At 38.2% G+C, this 17,126-nt stretch overlaps 1 protein-coding gene across 2 annotated transcripts in view; it reads left to right on the top strand.

Moving 5' to 3' along the window:
• Nucleotides 1–15,407, top strand: part of RAB22A (RAB22A, member RAS oncogene family) — a 29,604-nt gene extending 14,197 nt beyond the window's left edge. The window contains exons 4-8 of one of the 2 annotated variants that reach the window (XM_075012088.1): nt 4,352–4,423; nt 4,524–4,630; nt 6,890–6,999; nt 8,634–8,763; nt 10,323–15,407. In XM_075012088.1, the coding sequence (XP_074868189.1) occupies nt 4,352–4,423; nt 4,524–4,630; nt 6,890–6,999; nt 8,634–8,731 (387 nt within the window). In that variant the 3' untranslated portion in view covers nt 8,732–8,763; nt 10,323–15,407. Of the gene's footprint in view, nt 1–4,351; nt 4,424–4,523; nt 4,631–6,889; nt 7,000–8,633; nt 8,764–10,322 lie in introns of those variants that run through there. The other variant, XM_075012089.1, reaches the window with a different exon arrangement.
• The last annotated feature ends 1,719 nt before the right edge of the window (nt 15,408–17,126 follow it).

Genomic DNA, 17,126 nt, shown 5'->3' with positions numbered 1-17,126 from the left:
TGTGGTATTGCATTTTATACCGAGCTTTCAGGAATTGTAATACTAATCTAGCAATAATAACAATAAACTATCCTATTAATCATATAACTCTGATTGGCCACATTCCATCTGGAAAATTGGCCACATTCAATCTGGAAAACTACTTAATTTAGACAATGCCTACAGGCTCAGAAAACTAAATGTTGTAAGGATTAAAAAGATAGTGAGTGGTGCCGTAATGAATCACGGAACCAAGATTTATTCATGTGCTGGCATAGTTGCACTTGCAACATTTTTTTTCTGTTTTTGTTTTCTAGTACTGATATTGTTTGTTCTTGTTTTACTTTACAAAATGTCAGGTGTAATTTGTTGTCACTTTAACACAAGTGTCATGCTATGAAGTGTCAAAAATTAGTGTGGAGAAAATCATATTGCAGAATCTTTGTAAAGCAAGGGAACTTGGTGTGCCTTTAAAAAAAAAAAAAAAAAAAAAAAAAAAAAGGGGGGGGGGGGGGGGTTAAAAACATTAGTTAGGGCTGGATCAAGTACAGAAAGGACTAGTCAGAGCTGCTGATCATTTCCATCAGTGAATTTCCTGCCCTGATAATTCTGTGACAGTTTTCTGTTCCTGTGCCTCTGTAGCAGAAATTGTGAAGTTTGTAATGACTGTTATAGTTTGGATAAATAATTTGGCTTTCTCACGTTTAGCAAGATCTGGCATCAAACTACATATGACCTGAGCCATCAGGATTTGAACACGTTTAAAACACAGGTTCAGTGGTCTATACGACCCACTGAGTTCCCAACCATTATCTGCTATTCCCATGTTTCACCATATGCTGTATTTTAACAGTGCCCTTCCACGGCTCATCAGTGAGCAGTTCTCTTTGCAGCAAGCTGCACAGCTCTTTGTAACCATGAACACCTTGATTAACAGCAGAAGCATTTTTAAACTAGAGCACAATATTTCCCTTGATGTAAACTTATTTCTCACACATCTCCCTCTTCTTTGTCCCTGAATTGTATTTGACGAGGGGAAAAGAATCAAGATCTTGGGAAATGTACTTTGTCCATGACTGACTGACTGTCACGTTGGGTGTATTTTGATAAAAAAACAGTTCAAACTTTTAAATGAGATTTAAATAATAAGTCAGAATATCACTGACTACATGTAAATTATGCCTTAATTTAAGGGTCTCGGGTATCTGCTTCCATTCTTACAAATAATGGCCTATTTAAAAATGAAAATGTACTGGTGGTTGTTAAGAAATTTTTTCCTCTCTTCTTTGTCCTTCACCCTACTCTCTACTTCAATTATTCATTCTAGAACTGTATTTCCAATAAGGCCTAATATCTTGGAACCCAAAGGCAGAAAATGTTGTGTTAGTGTGGTGCTGGCTTGCTGGCATCCTCATTCCCCCAATCCATATTTATTTACTCCATTTCTCTCACTGACACAGTTTCTATTCCTATATTCAGTCTGAGTGGAACTTTAATCTTGGATTATATCCTGTTTACATTTAACAGTCCATTTAGGGGTACTTCTGCTCAGGTGCCAGAAGTAACTGTTTCATTGACTAAAGTTAGTATGAAATCACCTTCAACCACTGTCTGAGATTTGGCTATTGTCCATGCTGCCAAATTCTTGTGTTTATATTGATTCTCACTGGTAATTCTGTGTCAAAGCACAGTTGGGCTGCAGAGCTAGAAAGCTGAGCTGTTTGAACAGACAGCTGAAAAAAATACATAGTTTCTGGTCATATCTGTTAAAGGGAAAATATTTTAACTGCTGACTATTCCTATGTGAGAAAAGAATCAAAGTGTTAGCAGGCAGGAAATGAGTAATACGATATCAAGTGGATGTTAAATTTTTCCCTGTATAAATAGAACATCAAAAAGCAAGGTAGTTAAATAGTCCGACCAGTGGTTTATCAAATGTTTGCCTCTACATTCTAGGTATTTATTATAGCAAGGAGGGGAATTATACGCTTCTTGGATGAGTTGTTGTATTCCGTAATTCCTCCCTTCCTCCTCCTCAGGTTTATTTTTCATTCTGGGAACTTTGTGTAAAGGCTTACTCTCAGAAGAATTTTAAGACAAATATAAATGGTTGGAATTTTGTTTTATAACAATAGAAATTTTTAGGCTGTATAGAACTGTTCTCACTTGAATTATATTAACCAAAAGAAAACTACAATATTATTATTACCAGGTAAGTCTTTTGAAAAGATACAGTATCTTCATGGCTGTGTCTACAGTAGCACCCCCCTTTCAAAAGGGGGATGCTAATGAGACACTTTGGGATATGCTAATGAGGCACTGCAGTGAATATGCAGTGCCTCATTAGCACAATGGCAGCACACAGCTCATCTACATGGGGTCCTTTTCAAAAGGACCCCACACACTTCAAAATCCCCTTATTCCTATTTGGGATATCCCAAAGTATCTGGTTAGCATCCCCCTTTTGAAAAGGGGGTAATAGTGTAAACATAGCCCATGATTTTTATTTCTATATATTTCTTAAGTAATGAATAATGTATATAAAGCCATACATCAAAACACCGCATGTCAATTGATTATTCTGTTCTTCCACTGACACTTCAGAGTGCTAGATGAGCTGTATGCTTTTAATTCCCTTAGCAGAATTTCTGAACACTTCATTTAAAACAATAGTTACTTTATAATGCCAAGCATGTGTTAAATCACTGCAGTTTGTTATGGAATCATCAAGTAACATTCATGCAAGGATTTGTGTACTGCAGACTCATTCAGATTTGTAGCAATTGTGTTGCCAATTCCTGAAATTTCTTGTATGTCTTATGATATTTGGTGTTTCCTAAACCCTTTGCTTCAAGGGTCAGGTGATTGAGAAACTCACTCAGATTTTATTCTTACTCAACATTTTTTTCCCCTAATTCTTTTGGTTGAAGGAGAAATGCTTGAAAACATTAAGCGTAACTACCACAAAATGAAAAAAAAACCCACAACATTGTGTCTTTTTTTATTTATTTATTTTTAAGCCATTCTCAGGATGTGCTGGATTGGTGGTAATGTACAGTTTCTTTTTACTCTTCCTTCTGTGGACATGAATACTTCAAAAAGGAGGAAATGTATTCAGTTCATCCCACCTTTTGTCTCCCTCCATTTTGCAAATTAGGCATATATGCTGTGTGTATAGATGACATTTTTAATGGGGGTAACCCATCCCATGCTTCAACAATTATCAGGCTTCCTTCTGTAATTTGACCTTCTCAACCTGGCTCTTCTGAGTACTATGAACTAGCGATCAGGATAGCATGAAGTCCAAGAATATTGCTTCATGACTTTGACATTTGGTATTGCTTCCTTTGTATTCTTTCTTGGAAACCCCTCTCACATAAGATCTGTCATTGCTATAAGACTCAGCAGTACCTTCAATGAAAGCAGTGTCGTCTTGTTAGTAAGTCCTGCTATGCCTAAAACTGAGGTTAAGAATAGAAAGTTCTCTTCCCCCTCAAAGCATCATTCCACATATAAATGAACTCATATGTACTACCTGAATAATAACCATAAAATTGAGTTTTTAAACTTGAGTGGTCTTGGAGGAACAAAATAGTTTACAAATTTTAAGTTTTACTCTACCTTCTTTTGGGATTCATACTATTTTTTACTAGCTCTAATCTAAACTTAAATTTTGTTTGTATTATAGTCCATTGTGCTGTAGTAATCTTGTACTATTAGCACCCAAAAATATTCACTGGTTAGCTTTTGGTGAAGACTTTCACATGAAATATTTATATCCTACTGACAGTCTTTCTGTAAATTTAAGGATACATTTTCTATGTACCTAAACTCTTTTTCTATATGGCCACATTTACACTATGGCAATGTTTTGAAAGATGATCTTCCGGAAGATCATCTTTCAAAAGAGTGCATCCACACACAAAAAAACGGGTCAAAAGAGCGATCAACTCTTTCAATAGAGAGTGTCCACAGGACCCCCTCTCTTTCAAAAGAACAGGCCAGGGATCAAAAAATCCAGCACCAGGAGGACTGTTCTTTCGAAAAAAGTGTCCGCAGAGCATCTACACATACTCTTTTTTGAAAGAAGCTTTTGAAAGGAGGCATTCTTCCTGATCTGGGAGCAGAAGAGAGCTTCCTGAAGAAAAGCTGCATTCTTTTGGGTTTGTGTTTTTTTTTTTTTGTATCGAAAGAGCCTATTTTGTGTGTGGGCGCTCCACGTGTTCTTTTGAAAAATGGCCTGATTTTCTGAAAGAACCCGCTGGTGTAGACACAGCCTATGGGTGCAGTGAAAATTGGATCAACTAATCAATAAGCCATATGACTTCGGGCACAGCATTAAATTCATCCTATTTGATGTTTCTCCCTACAGTTCCGTGCTTTAGCACCAATGTATTACCGAGGCTCAGCAGCAGCTATTATAGTTTATGACATCACAAAAGAGGTAAGAGGAGATGGTCTGCAATATAGTTCTACATTCATTCTCATTCATGTTTTATTTGGCCAGCTTTGAATCTTAATTCTGTCTCCCTTCTCCATGCCAGGAAACTTTCTCAACATTAAAAAACTGGGTGAAAGAACTTCGACAACATGGACCTCCAAACATTGTTGTTGCTATTGCAGGAAATAAGTGTGATCTAAATGATGTAAGGTAAATTGATGGCAGTCCAGTGCAGGTGTAAGTTGAGATACACAGTGATGGTACTAAATATTTTTCAGGAAGAATAAGATATTTACCAAGCCTGTGAAGGATATACAGCAATTAAAAATACAAGTCTCTTTAAAAACTACTTCAAGATGTCTAGCACACTTACAAAGGCTTCTGATGTCTGCTTGCAATGCTTCCTCTTATTAGCAAATGTTGATCTTTCTGGGAAAGGTTAAGTGGATTTTTGCTGACTTGCTAGTTCATGTGTTTGTTACCACCACCAATATGAGTGTGTGAACTGCTCTGGGGAATATGGATCTACACATAGGATAAAATCCTGAGGAGAAAATTCTAGAGGCAGCCCAGTCTTTGAAAAGATTTGAACTCAACATCTTTATTATTGATGTATTGGTTGATGAATCCAAACACCCAAAAGAGAATGAGTTTAGATACCGTATAGTATAGTAAATTTTCAGAGCATGTGGGCAAATTACCTAGTCTCTGGCCTCTCCTTTGTTCTGTTTGCTTGGGGCTTAGCTGAAACAGGCAGATATGTTTTTAAAGAACCATTGCAAAAGTTGGTTGACATTGTGATCCCAAGGGCAACAGGACTGCAAAATTCAGTCACTTAACTGAAATTTGGGGGGGCTGTTATTTATTTTTATCTAATAAATGCCAATATAAGTATTTTAGAAACATGCCATATTCTCCAAGGATGAGGTTGATATGAAGTAAATTATTTAAAAGCCCAAGTATTTGTTACACAAATACTGAATGCTCTATCCTTGAAGACAAACATAAGTTCTCTCTCTTCGGACAATTTGGTGCCTATTAACAACACCATAAGTTGCACATACACTACTTCCCATTGAAATGGCTGAGTTTTTGGGTCCCCACATTTAATGTGTGTAACTAAAATGTTGATGTCTAAATCCATGGTTAGGTATGACTTTTGGCAGACTGACCTAGGACTTTGCTCCCATAGGCTGTGTATGTGCTACTCTAGAGACTTCAATTTTTATTGCATAGGATCACAAATTTAAGATACAAACTATTTAAAGCTACATGTGAATACAACATTGTGACTTAAAGAATTTTAGCACTTAACTGCCAGTCACACTGTAACTAAAGTTACAGAACAGTTTCCATTATAACTGCAATTGCTTTGATTCCATTTTTGTCTGAAATTTTGTTTGGTATCTGCCCAAAGGAGAAGTAGTCTTTTAGAGCCTGCGGTGGTGTTGGTGTTTTGCAGGAGCAGGACAATTGTGCACTTTATATTCAGTAAGATACTGGCAACTTGGAAACAATTGAATGTGAAACTTGGAACATGGAGTCCTTCATGAAACACATAATTGACCAATTTTGGAGAAAATAATTGTTAGAAATTAGTAAGGTTATTTATCTGTTTGGGTATTGATAATGGACAGTTTTTCTATGTCTGAGAATTTTCTTTACTGTCAAGAGGACGGGGGCATGCCTGTTGACCTGAAGTGTGCATGTTAAACTGCTGACTTGAGCCTCAGTAGGCAAGACAGCATGCACAGTAACAAGTGAATGCAAAAACGTAACATTAATACTTTCCGAGTTAACTTTAGTTCCTGAATTCTCAGAGCAAAGTTAATTTATATGTATTTTCTACTCACATTTATTGTAAATGTGAAGCTTGACATTAGCATTAAATATCTACCAGAAAATACATAGGATATGCAACATAGTATGGCTTAGAAAACAAAAAGGTTCTTATAAGAATCTTTTTGTCTATATAATATTAATGGTTTAAACTCTGCTAGCATTGTGCTGTATAGTGTTGCAGGATATTAGGGTATGTAAGCAAAGTCTGGATTCCTATTGAATGATGTAGATATTGGAAGTAACAACCATTTTTCAGAGAGTAATATCCCCTTTCCCCACTCACCCCCATTTAAGAGCTGCATTCTAGTATTTTTAAGAAGTAAACACTTCCATATCTTCCAGAGAAGAAAAGGGTGGTGGGTGATTCTGTTGAATTTAGTATGATGGAGTTATTCAAATACTGTTGTCCAAGACACACTATTGTCTGGTCCTAGGGAATAAGAAAAAGAAGAGCTGATGATAGGAATTCACCTCTCCATGAGGAAATAATGGGATGCCAGGCAGTTGACACTAAATCATCACTTTTTGAAACTACTGTTAAGTAGCTGAACAGTTTTCTAAAATTGGGATAATTAATGCTTCTTTGTTTTACAAATGTTTGTTCACAATCTCTTCTTTCCTTTTTAGAGAAGTCATGGAAAAAGATGCGAAAGACTATGCAGACTCCATCCATGCCATATTCGTAGAGACCAGTGCTAAAAATGCAATTAACATAAATGAACTCTTTATAGAAATTAGTAAGTACTCCTTTAGTTAATACTTTTTTCCTCTGAAGGAAGCCTAAAGAAAAGCTTGACTTCTGCATTAGTTTGTAGTTGTATTTTGCTGAGAGAACACTGGGTTCATATTTGTCACCACTTGGTAGGGATACCAGATAGCAAGATGATCTGCTGGTTTCTGGTCCTCTTATGACCTCTAAAAATTTCTGCATGGAGATTGTAAGCCTACTGTGATGCTCCACATCACTGGATAAATAGCAGGCAGGTTACTGATGTCATAAAAGTCAGTATCATCTTATCTTACCTGTTGATGAATGTTTCAATTAGTAAGTTTAAGGTCACTGAAGGATGAGGAAAGGAAATGCATGAGCGATACAAAAACCTACACAAACACAAAAGGGAAAATAGTATTTCCAATCAGAGTAGTGTATTAACATTTGATTAGGGCAATGTATTATCAAAAGCATAATTGACTACTGGGAAGTAGTACGGCTTGAACCTCTCAGGTCTGGCAACATCTGTGATCTGGCAGAGTCAGATCAGAGAGCATCTGGACCAAAGAGCCCTAGCTGCATGGAGCTGGTCTGGCTGGTGGGCGGGAGCTCTATCTGTGGGCTGCTGGCAGGGAGCCCAGCTGGAGTACTGGCAGTTCTGAATGCAGTCCAGGGGTGGCAGGGAGCCTGGCCAGGGGGCTGGGAGCAAAGCCTCTCCTCCCCACAGCAGCTCTGTGGTGGGAAGCCCTGCAGTCTGGGTGCAGAGAGTGGGATGGTGGCCAGGAAGGCAGCCCAGTCAGCAGGCTGGCAGTCCCCCAGGCAAGCTCAGAGGCTTCACCTCCCGGGTCCAGTTAAATTCCGTTGTTCTGGACCATTCAGGTTGTGAGGGTACAACTTGTGATTGTGACACATCAATTTACTAAATGTGATTTAAAACAAAACATTTTTGCATGGAGTCTCTTTAGGAAATTTTTGATGGTCCTATCCCTCAATTAAACCACTAATACCTGTCTTTTACAGTATTCCAAATTGATTTTTACATACAAGAAATACAAGGGAATACAGTGCAGTAGTGTCCTCTGACAGTGAGCCATTTGAGTTGTAATTCAGATGACTGTAATAAGCAGTGAGCACTTATGTACAAATATCTTCCTCAACTTTGTCTTTTGAGTCAAGTAAACAATATAAAGTTAGAGGAAATCTTTGCATAGACACATCACAGCTGTCGATGTTTATGAAGCTGCCATTGTTGTTTCACTTTAAAGTTTAAAAAAGCTCCATGAAAACAGTTAAAATATTTAACTACAACTTAAATTCTTTAGGAATTATTTAAAGAAATTAGCCTTTTTTATGTAATAAATTTGGAATACTTTAAAAATGCCAAACCACATCTTACTGTTTAAGCATTAAGCTTAGGGAAATTGGGTGAGACCTGCTAGAATACCTTGGCACTTGTACACAGAGAAAATGGGCCGGAGCAGGGGTGAGAAATCCTAAAAGCTCCATATCCCTTCAGTAAAGAAGGGAACCTGCCTTTCTGAGAAGCTTCCTCACAAGCATGAGCCATTGAGTAAATGTTTTTGCAAATATCAGATGCTCTATAAAAAGTAGTTTCAATAAATAATGTAACTCTTACTATAACCTTTTTTCTTTTTATAGGTCATAGAATTCCATCAACAGATACTAACCCTCCCTCTAGTGGTAAGGGCTTCAAACTCAGAAGACAGCCTTCAGTGACAAAACCCCGCTGTTGTTGACTGACACTTTAGAAATCAGACTGGTTTAGAAAGTAGGTGTTATCGAAAGCAAATTGTTTACGTTGGGTACATATTATTGGTCTTAGATACTTATCCGCTGGATGTTCATACTTCAAGGTCCCACAAAAATGGACCAGCTCATCTGGCATCTGTATGCTCACAGAAGACATTGCAGTCATGATAATGTCAGCCTATTTACTCAGAACATGCATAGAGTCTCTTGTATTCAAAGGGAATCCATCATCAGTTCTTTGGTCTTCCTTGAAAGGAATATCTATATATTGCTGGTAGGACTGAAATGTTTAATCTGTAATCAGGATTACATGTAATGCTTTCTAAAAGGGAAACAAGCACTTTTGTGGCTCAGAGGGATGGGGAAGGGGAAGGAAACAGCCATTTTGAAATTGTGGTTTTAATCATAAGGCTATTCTGCTACCCCTTCCATTACTATAATGAACAATTTAAAATGTAGCTAAGCCAAATGATAGTGAGGTAATTGGTTGTAGATGGCTACAAAATAAGTTACTGGTAAAAGTGTGCAAATCAGCCCATCAAGTCCCCAGATCCTACTTGCACTTTTTATTTAATGGTAATACAAACAAACAAACAATTTTAAACCATAGACAATCTTACTTTTTCTGGCTAGCTTAATCATTTAAAAGCACCTATTTGTTTTAGTAAGCATTTTTACAATTCAAATTGGTGGGTGGAAAAGAACCTTGCTGAAACTCTTTTTAAATTTAAACTTGAGCATGACTGACTGAAAACAGATACTGTCTAGAGTGCTAGTAAGCCTTTAATATTCTGGGGGTTGCTCTTTATGCATGTGTAAAGTGTTTGTGTACTATATTTGAGACCAATGCCTAAAGTATTATAAATTATGTAAAAGCAGTTGAGAAATCAGCTTTCTTCAGTCTTTCTATTCCTCACCTATGGACAGGGTCCCTGGGGATCTCCAACAATTCTATCCCGGTTGGTGAGGTCTTACATTGCAGTCAGTTACCTCTGCCAGAAGAAGATAGGATGATGCACCCATCCTATCACATTTGCATTTCTTCTTGAAATGGCTGGTAGATATCACTGTTGGTGAAGTATGTGGATTGTTCATTGAGCTTATTACCTCTGCATTGCAACCAATCCTTGCTGGCTGTGGAACAAAATACAAACAGGAAAGCAAATTCAAGTCACAGATGGTAGCGTAGATCGTTACCTCCTGGGTCTGGCCCAAATTATCTTTTTAAGTACTTGGCATTTTTAAAGCATATCAGCTTTTAGCTTATGGTGTATTGTTTCTTACATTTTATATTAAACTGTAAATTGACCATATCCTATTATGCTATTTTCATTATTTATTTTTAATTTCCACCAGAGCTAATGGGGAATGTCATATTTTAAAGGAAAAATCTAATAGAAGTATTTTAAATATGAGTTTAAGCATTGATACTGAAGTTAAGCCATGGCTGTGATATTTGTTCCTGATTTTGCAATTTGTAAAACAGCAATCTTAAGTATTTTAGCTGAAGGAAATTTCAAAGAATAAGGCCAGGTCTACACTAAGAGGTAAAATTGTGTTTTTGTTTTTTTTTTAAAGATGTACAAATCCAGCAACAAGAACTGCGTAGCTGGAGTCAACTTATCAATAATTGATTTTTGTTGCTGTCCACACTTTGGAATGTTGACGGAAGAGTTTCTGCTGTCGACTTCCCTTTCTCCTGGCAACTGCCAGGAGTACTGGGTTGGCCGTGGTGCCATGACAGTTCGACTTAGTGTATCCTCAGTAGGCACGCTAAATTGAATCCCAGAATATTGGCTGCCAGCACTTAGATCTTCCCGTAAGTGTAGACATACCCTTAGTTGGAAATGGAACAGCTTCTACTTCAGATTAAATCATATTCAGAAGTCTTGTTTCAGAGTTATCCTTAAATAAAACTATTTCACTATTTATTGTAGTAACTTGATGTGATAGAAAGCATATTCTGAAAGGGATAATGTGCTTTTAAGGAAATATTGGCATTAAAACTTCTTAAGACCAGGCTTTTAAAATGTGACCATCTGTGAATATGCAGTCCTTTGATGGTGCACTTTTGTTTGCTGCAATAGCATGTGCTCAAACTTCCTGCATGTGCAGATGGTTTATGAACATATATTGTCTGTTGTGTGTGCCAAAAAAGCTGTGCACACATAAATGGAGGCTGACTTGAAGCCTCAATGAAAAATATTGCCCTAACAAAAAATTTTACAATAAACATGATTATGTAATGGCATGCTGCATGGTTCAACTTTAAGACATATAATAATGCAGTTGAAATCTTGTGGGGCATTTGAAGCAGGCAGATTACAAAACTTTCTGCTTATAAAAGCTATGATAGTGTTATATCAAAGCAAGCTTGCAACTGACCACTTTAACTATATACAGTTAGTGAACGCCCTTTCGCAATGGCAATCACTGAATCACAGCCTTGTTTGAAATGCTCATTCTGTCTTTTGTTAGCCAGCTGGCAGACTTCAGAAAAATAACAGACTGGGATGTAGTTATCCACTTAATTAAGACAGATTTTTTTTTAAATTATTTCAAAGCTAATCCAAAAAAGATGTCAAGGAGTATATTCTTCTGAGACTTCAGTATGCTGTTGTAGCAGAGTTTCATTTCTGGGTCACAAAATTATTCTGTTTGGGTGGGGATGGGGTGTTTACTTGGAAGCATCAGATCACCATTTTGTAATGCTGATTTTGTGTTCTTGTGTTTTCACTGCAACCCCACACTGGAAGTATTTTGTATCCTTCAAATAATTGCTTTTTGTTTTAGTTTCTTCTCTAAATATAATATTTGATCAAAATTTACAGTAGATTATTTTGAGCAGCTACTACATAAATTTTACCACCAGATGGTGTCATGGTTTTACCAGCAAACTGTTGATGTTGGCACTGCTTCAGAAGTCTCCTTCCCCATTCCATATTGCACTAACTTACTATCTTTTACCACAGTATGTTCACCTGCCTTGGTTTTCATCAGGCTTGTTAATAGCATTTTGAATATAAGAACATGAGAATGGCCATTACTGGGTCAGACCAAAGGTCCAGCTAGCCCAGCATCCCATTTGCTAACAGTGGCCAGTACCAGGTGCCCTAGTGGGTGTGGACCAAAGACAATGATGAAGCAGCTCGTGTCCTGCCATCCATCTCCAGACTCTGATAAAGAGGCCAGTGACACCATTCCTACACCCTGGCTAATAGCCTTTTATGGACCTAACCTCCATGAATATATCCAGCTCTTCTTTGAACTCTTATAGTCCTAGCCTCCACAGCCGCCTCTGGCCAGGAGTTTCACAGGTAGACTGTGCACTGTGTGAAAAAAGAACTTTCTTTTATTAGTTTTAAACCTGCTACTCATTAATTTCATTTGGTGTCCTCTAGTTCTTTTATTATGGGAACAAGTAAATAACTTTTCTTTATTCACTCTCTCCACACCCCAAATGATTTTATATACTTCTATCATATCCCCCCTCAGTCTTCTCTTTTCTAAGCTGAAAAGTCCCATCTCTTTAGCCTCTCCTTATATGGGACGTTCCACACCCCTAATCATTTTAGTTGTCCTTTTCTGAACCTTTTCTAATGCCACAATATATATTTTTGAGGTGATGAGACCACATCTGTATGCAGTATTCAAGATGTGGGCATATCATAGTTTTATAAAGGGGCAGTAAAATATTCTGTCTTTTCTATCACTTTAATAATTCCTATTTGCTTGTATGACTGCCACTGCACACTGAGTGGATGTTTTCAGAGAACTATCCACAATAACCCCAAGATCTCTTTCCTGATTAGTTGCAGCTAAATTAGCCCCCATCATATTGTGTGCATACTTGGGGTTATTTTTTCCCATGTGCATTACTTTACACTTATACACATTACATTTCATGTGCCATTTTGTTGCTCAAGCTCTCAGTTTGGCGAGATCTTTTTGAAGTTCTTCATAGTCTGCTTTTGTCTCGACTATTGAACAGTTTAGTGTCGTCCACAAACTTTACCACCTCAGTACTTGCCCCTTTCTCTAGATCATTTATGAATAAATTGAATAGGATTGGTCCTAGAACTGACCCTTGGGGAACTCCACTCATTACCCTTCTCCGTTCAGAAAATTTACCATTTATTCCTACCCTTTGTTTCCTGTCTTTTAACCAGTTCTCAATACACAAAGGGATCTTCCCTCTTAGCCCATGACAACCTAATTTACACAACAGCCTTTGGTAAGGGACTGTGTTAAAGGCTTTTGGGAAATCTAAGTATACTAGATCTACTGGTTAAGCCATGGTGACTCTTTTAGGTCTCTTATGTTTTTTAATTTGGGGTATACATTTAAGTTGGGCCTCTTATGGTATCCTTGAACATTTTCCATGCAGCTTGCAGGTATTTTACTCTAGTCACTGTACCTTTTAATTTGTTTAACTAACCTCCTCATTTTTGTGTAATTCCCCTTTTTGAAATTTAATGCCTGAGTGTTGGACTGCTGAGGTGTTCTTCCTACCACAGGAATGGTAAATGTTTTTATATTATGATCACTGTTCCCAAGCGGTCCTGTAATAGTTATCTCCTGGACCAGATCCTGTGCTCCACTCAGTACGAAATTGAGAATTACCTCTCCCCTGGTGGGTTCCTGTACTAGCTGCTCCAAGAAGCAGTCATTTAAGGCATCGAGAAACTTTATCTCTGCATCTTGTCCTGGGGTGACATGTACCCAGTCAATATGGGGATAACTGAAGTCCCCTATTAATTACTGAGTTTTTTAATTTTGATAGCGGCTCTAATCTCCCTTAACATTTCAAAGTCACTATCACTGTCCTGGTCAGGTGGTTGATAATATATCCCTACTGCTATATTATTAGAGAATGGTATTACTATCCATACTGATTCTATGGAACATTTTGATTCATTTAAGATTTTTACTCCTTTGATTCTACATTATCTTTCACATATAGTGCCACTCCACCACCTGCACAACCTAGTCTGTCCTCCCAATATATTTTATATGCCAGCAAGATTATGTCCCACCGATTGTCCTCATTCTACCAGGTTTCTGTGATGCCTATTATGTCAATCTCCTCCTTCAGTACAAGGTGCTTTAGTTCACCCATCTTAGACTAATAGCATTCATGTAGAAGCACTTTAAAAAACTGACAGTTTGTCTGCCCTTCCCTGATATTAGATTTTTCTATATGTGAGAGTTTCCTGTCTGATCTGGCACATGTCATCTCCCTTCCTTTCTTCCTGATTAAGACCTAGAGAATCTCTATCAATGGACTGTCCTCCAAGAGAAGTCTCTGTCCGATCCACATGCTCCTCCACACCAATCGGCTTTCCCTCATCATAGTTTGAAAACTGCTCTACAACCTTTTTAGTGTTTAGTGCCAGAAGTCTGGACCCATCTTGGTTTAGGTGGAGCCCATCCCTCCTGTGCTTGCTCCCTCTATCCCAAAAGTTTCCCCAGTTCCTAATAAAATAAACCTCTCTTCCCTACACTATCATCTCATCCTCACATTGAGGCTCTGAAGTTCTGCCTGCCTACTTGGCCCTGCACGTGGAACAGGAAGCATTTCCAAGAATGCCACAATGGATGTCCTGGATTTCAGTCTCTTTCCTAGCAGCTTAAATTTGACCTGCAGGACCTCTATCCTACCCCTCCGTATGTCACTGGTACCTACATGTTCCATGACCACCAGCTCCTCCCCAGCACTACATGAGTCTATCTAGATGCCTGGAGAGATCTGCAACTTTTGCACCAGGCAGGCAAGTCCCCATATGGTTCTCCTGGTCATCACAAACCCCACTATGTTTCCAATGATTGAATCACCCACTAGTAACTCCTGCCTTTTCCTAACATCTGGTGTCCCATTCCCCAGAGTAGTATTCTCAGTGTGAGAGGATACCATAAAATCCTTTGGAAGGAGGGTCCCAACTGTGGGATTTCCCCCTGCTTCCATTGACTGCTCTCTTCTGTTGAGCCTTTCATCTTCCTTGACAGCACTGAGGTTGTCAGACTGGAGGTGGGACAGTACTATAGTTTCCTAGAAAGCCACATCAACAAATCTCTCTGCCTTCCTTCGCTCTTCCATTTCAGCCAGCCTGGCCTCCAAAGCCCAAACTTGGTCTCTGAAAGTCAGGAGCTCCTTGCACTAGGGGCACACATACATCACCCACCCACACGGCAGGTAATCATTCATGTTACACTTGACATGATAAACAGGATAGGCCCCACTCTTCTGCTGGACTTCTACCTGCATTTTCTCTTAAGTATAAATTTGATTATATACAGGGCTTTTATTTAAATGTTTGGGATATAGTTTTATGAAGTTTTACATCTAAAGGTGGTCAGAAGTAACTAGCGCCCTCTAAGCACCCCATCTAAACTCCCCCCTCAAAACGCCTTCCTGTTAGCAAATGCCTTGGTCGCTTACTGGAAGAGTTTATAAAGCTCTGGCCTTCCTGATAGTTCCTCGCTCTGGCTCAACCAATAAGCAGAGAGTTTTTGATTTCAAATCCTAATTAAGGCTCACAGTTTCCAACTATCAGCATAAGTACATGGCCTTTCAAACAAACACAGCTCAGCACTCCAAACAAACAAACTCAAGCCTCAAACAAACACCCACACGCTCCAGACAGCCACTTACCCCAAGGTGCTGTAAACTGTCCCCTTCTTCACCAGGAGAGCTCCTCTCAAAACTCCCTCCTGTTAGCAAGCACATGAGAATTTAATCATAAATCTGACACGTTTCCAGACACTGAACAGCCTATTTAAAAAACATCTGTGAGAGATTAAGAACAGTTCTTATGCAAAAGATCCATTCAGGGAGCTGCAAACTTAACCTCTAAACGTATCATTTGAGTGTCCATGTGCATAAAAATAGAGGTTTAAATCCATTGCTGCTCCTTAGAGAATAACGGTCTTTGCTACAACTATAAAATATACATTACTTTAAAAGATATTTGAACCTAGAATTGAGTAGAGTTCACAATCAGGATCCAATGAAGCCATGTAGCCATATCTCCTCTTAGTGAATCTTTAAAAAGTTAACAGAAGTCTCCAAAAAAAAAAAATTTTTTTAACAACATTTGTTTTTGTTTTAGTTTGGTTGTGTTTCCCCCCACATAGTTTGGTATATGGTAAATTTGGCTGCTGGCAAGATAGATTAATACATGTCTTCTGTAACAATCTTTCCTCCTGGGATTGAATCTTGATGCCTTGTAAACGCTTTTTTCTCTTTTTAAAACCTACTTTCCCTGTAGCGCTCTCTAAACTCTTTTTAAAAACTACTTTCCCTGTAGCTCCACCCACTTGAATGAAGTAGCAGTATAGGTTTTTCTCCCTCTTCTGATTCTGAATTCCCCAGTGCTAGACCCAACTTGACCATTTCCATGTCTTCATTATCAGATGACCTAAAAATACTTCCATGAACATCAGTGTCAGTATCATGCTTGTTTTCAAATGTGTCAGAATGTTAAGAGCTAAATTCTTTTGATTCTACCTTTGTTTACTTGGAAATAATGTGGAAGGTGAAATACAATTGCATCATTAGGCATCTGACTGTGTTCAAGGTTTTGGATTGGTGCAGTTTCATCTCTGGCAGAACCACATAGCTTTCCTGCAAATTCTGCTGTATCTGTGCATTTCCTCAAGCCATCAGCCTGCATATATACTACACAGTATTCAGATGAAATTATGGTTTGTGTCCCTAAATAACTTATATGAGTCTGTTAATCGGTTCAGAGATTTTGTTTTTTAACAAAGTTTTGCTAAACTAGTTTTTGGAGGTACTGAGTATCAGTGGTTCTAGCTGACTTTCTTAAAAAAAACAAAAACCCACACTCTTCTCTGAAGTAGATGAGAAGCTCAGCACTTCTAAGGTCTCAGTTTAAATGACCGAATGCACTGTTGAACATCTAGCCTCTGATAACCTCAAAAGAAATGGACTTTTTTAAGGTACAAGCTGATTAATGGATTAAACTAAACATCCTCTGTACAGCATTGTGTATGTCTTTCAGTAATGATCCTATGGATCTTTTTGAAGCTGGCAAAATTTCAAATTTGAGCTCTTTCTTTAAACTGTGTACAAAACTTAGACCAGGTCTACACAACATGGAAAAATTGATTTAAGATATGCAACTCCAGCTATGAGAATAGTGCAGCTGGAGTCGTATCGTAAATGGATTTTTTTTTTTCTGCCATCCTCACAGCAGGAGGTCAACAGGAGAGTTTCTCCTGTCAACTTCCCTTACTTCTGGAGACTGCCAGAACTACCAGTGTAGATGATAGAGCCCTTATCACTTGATTTAGTGTGTCCCCACTAGGCAGGCAAAAGCAAACCCACAGAAGATCAACCACCATCACATCAAACTTCTA

Source organism: Carettochelys insculpta, chromosome 17, assembly GCF_033958435.1.
Source record: "Carettochelys insculpta isolate YL-2023 chromosome 17, ASM3395843v1, whole genome shotgun sequence".
NCBI lineage: Eukaryota > Metazoa > Chordata > Testudines > Carettochelyidae > Carettochelys > Carettochelys insculpta.
The sequence above is the reverse complement of the archived record's forward strand: the minus strand, read 5'-3'. Positions and strand labels throughout refer to the sequence as shown.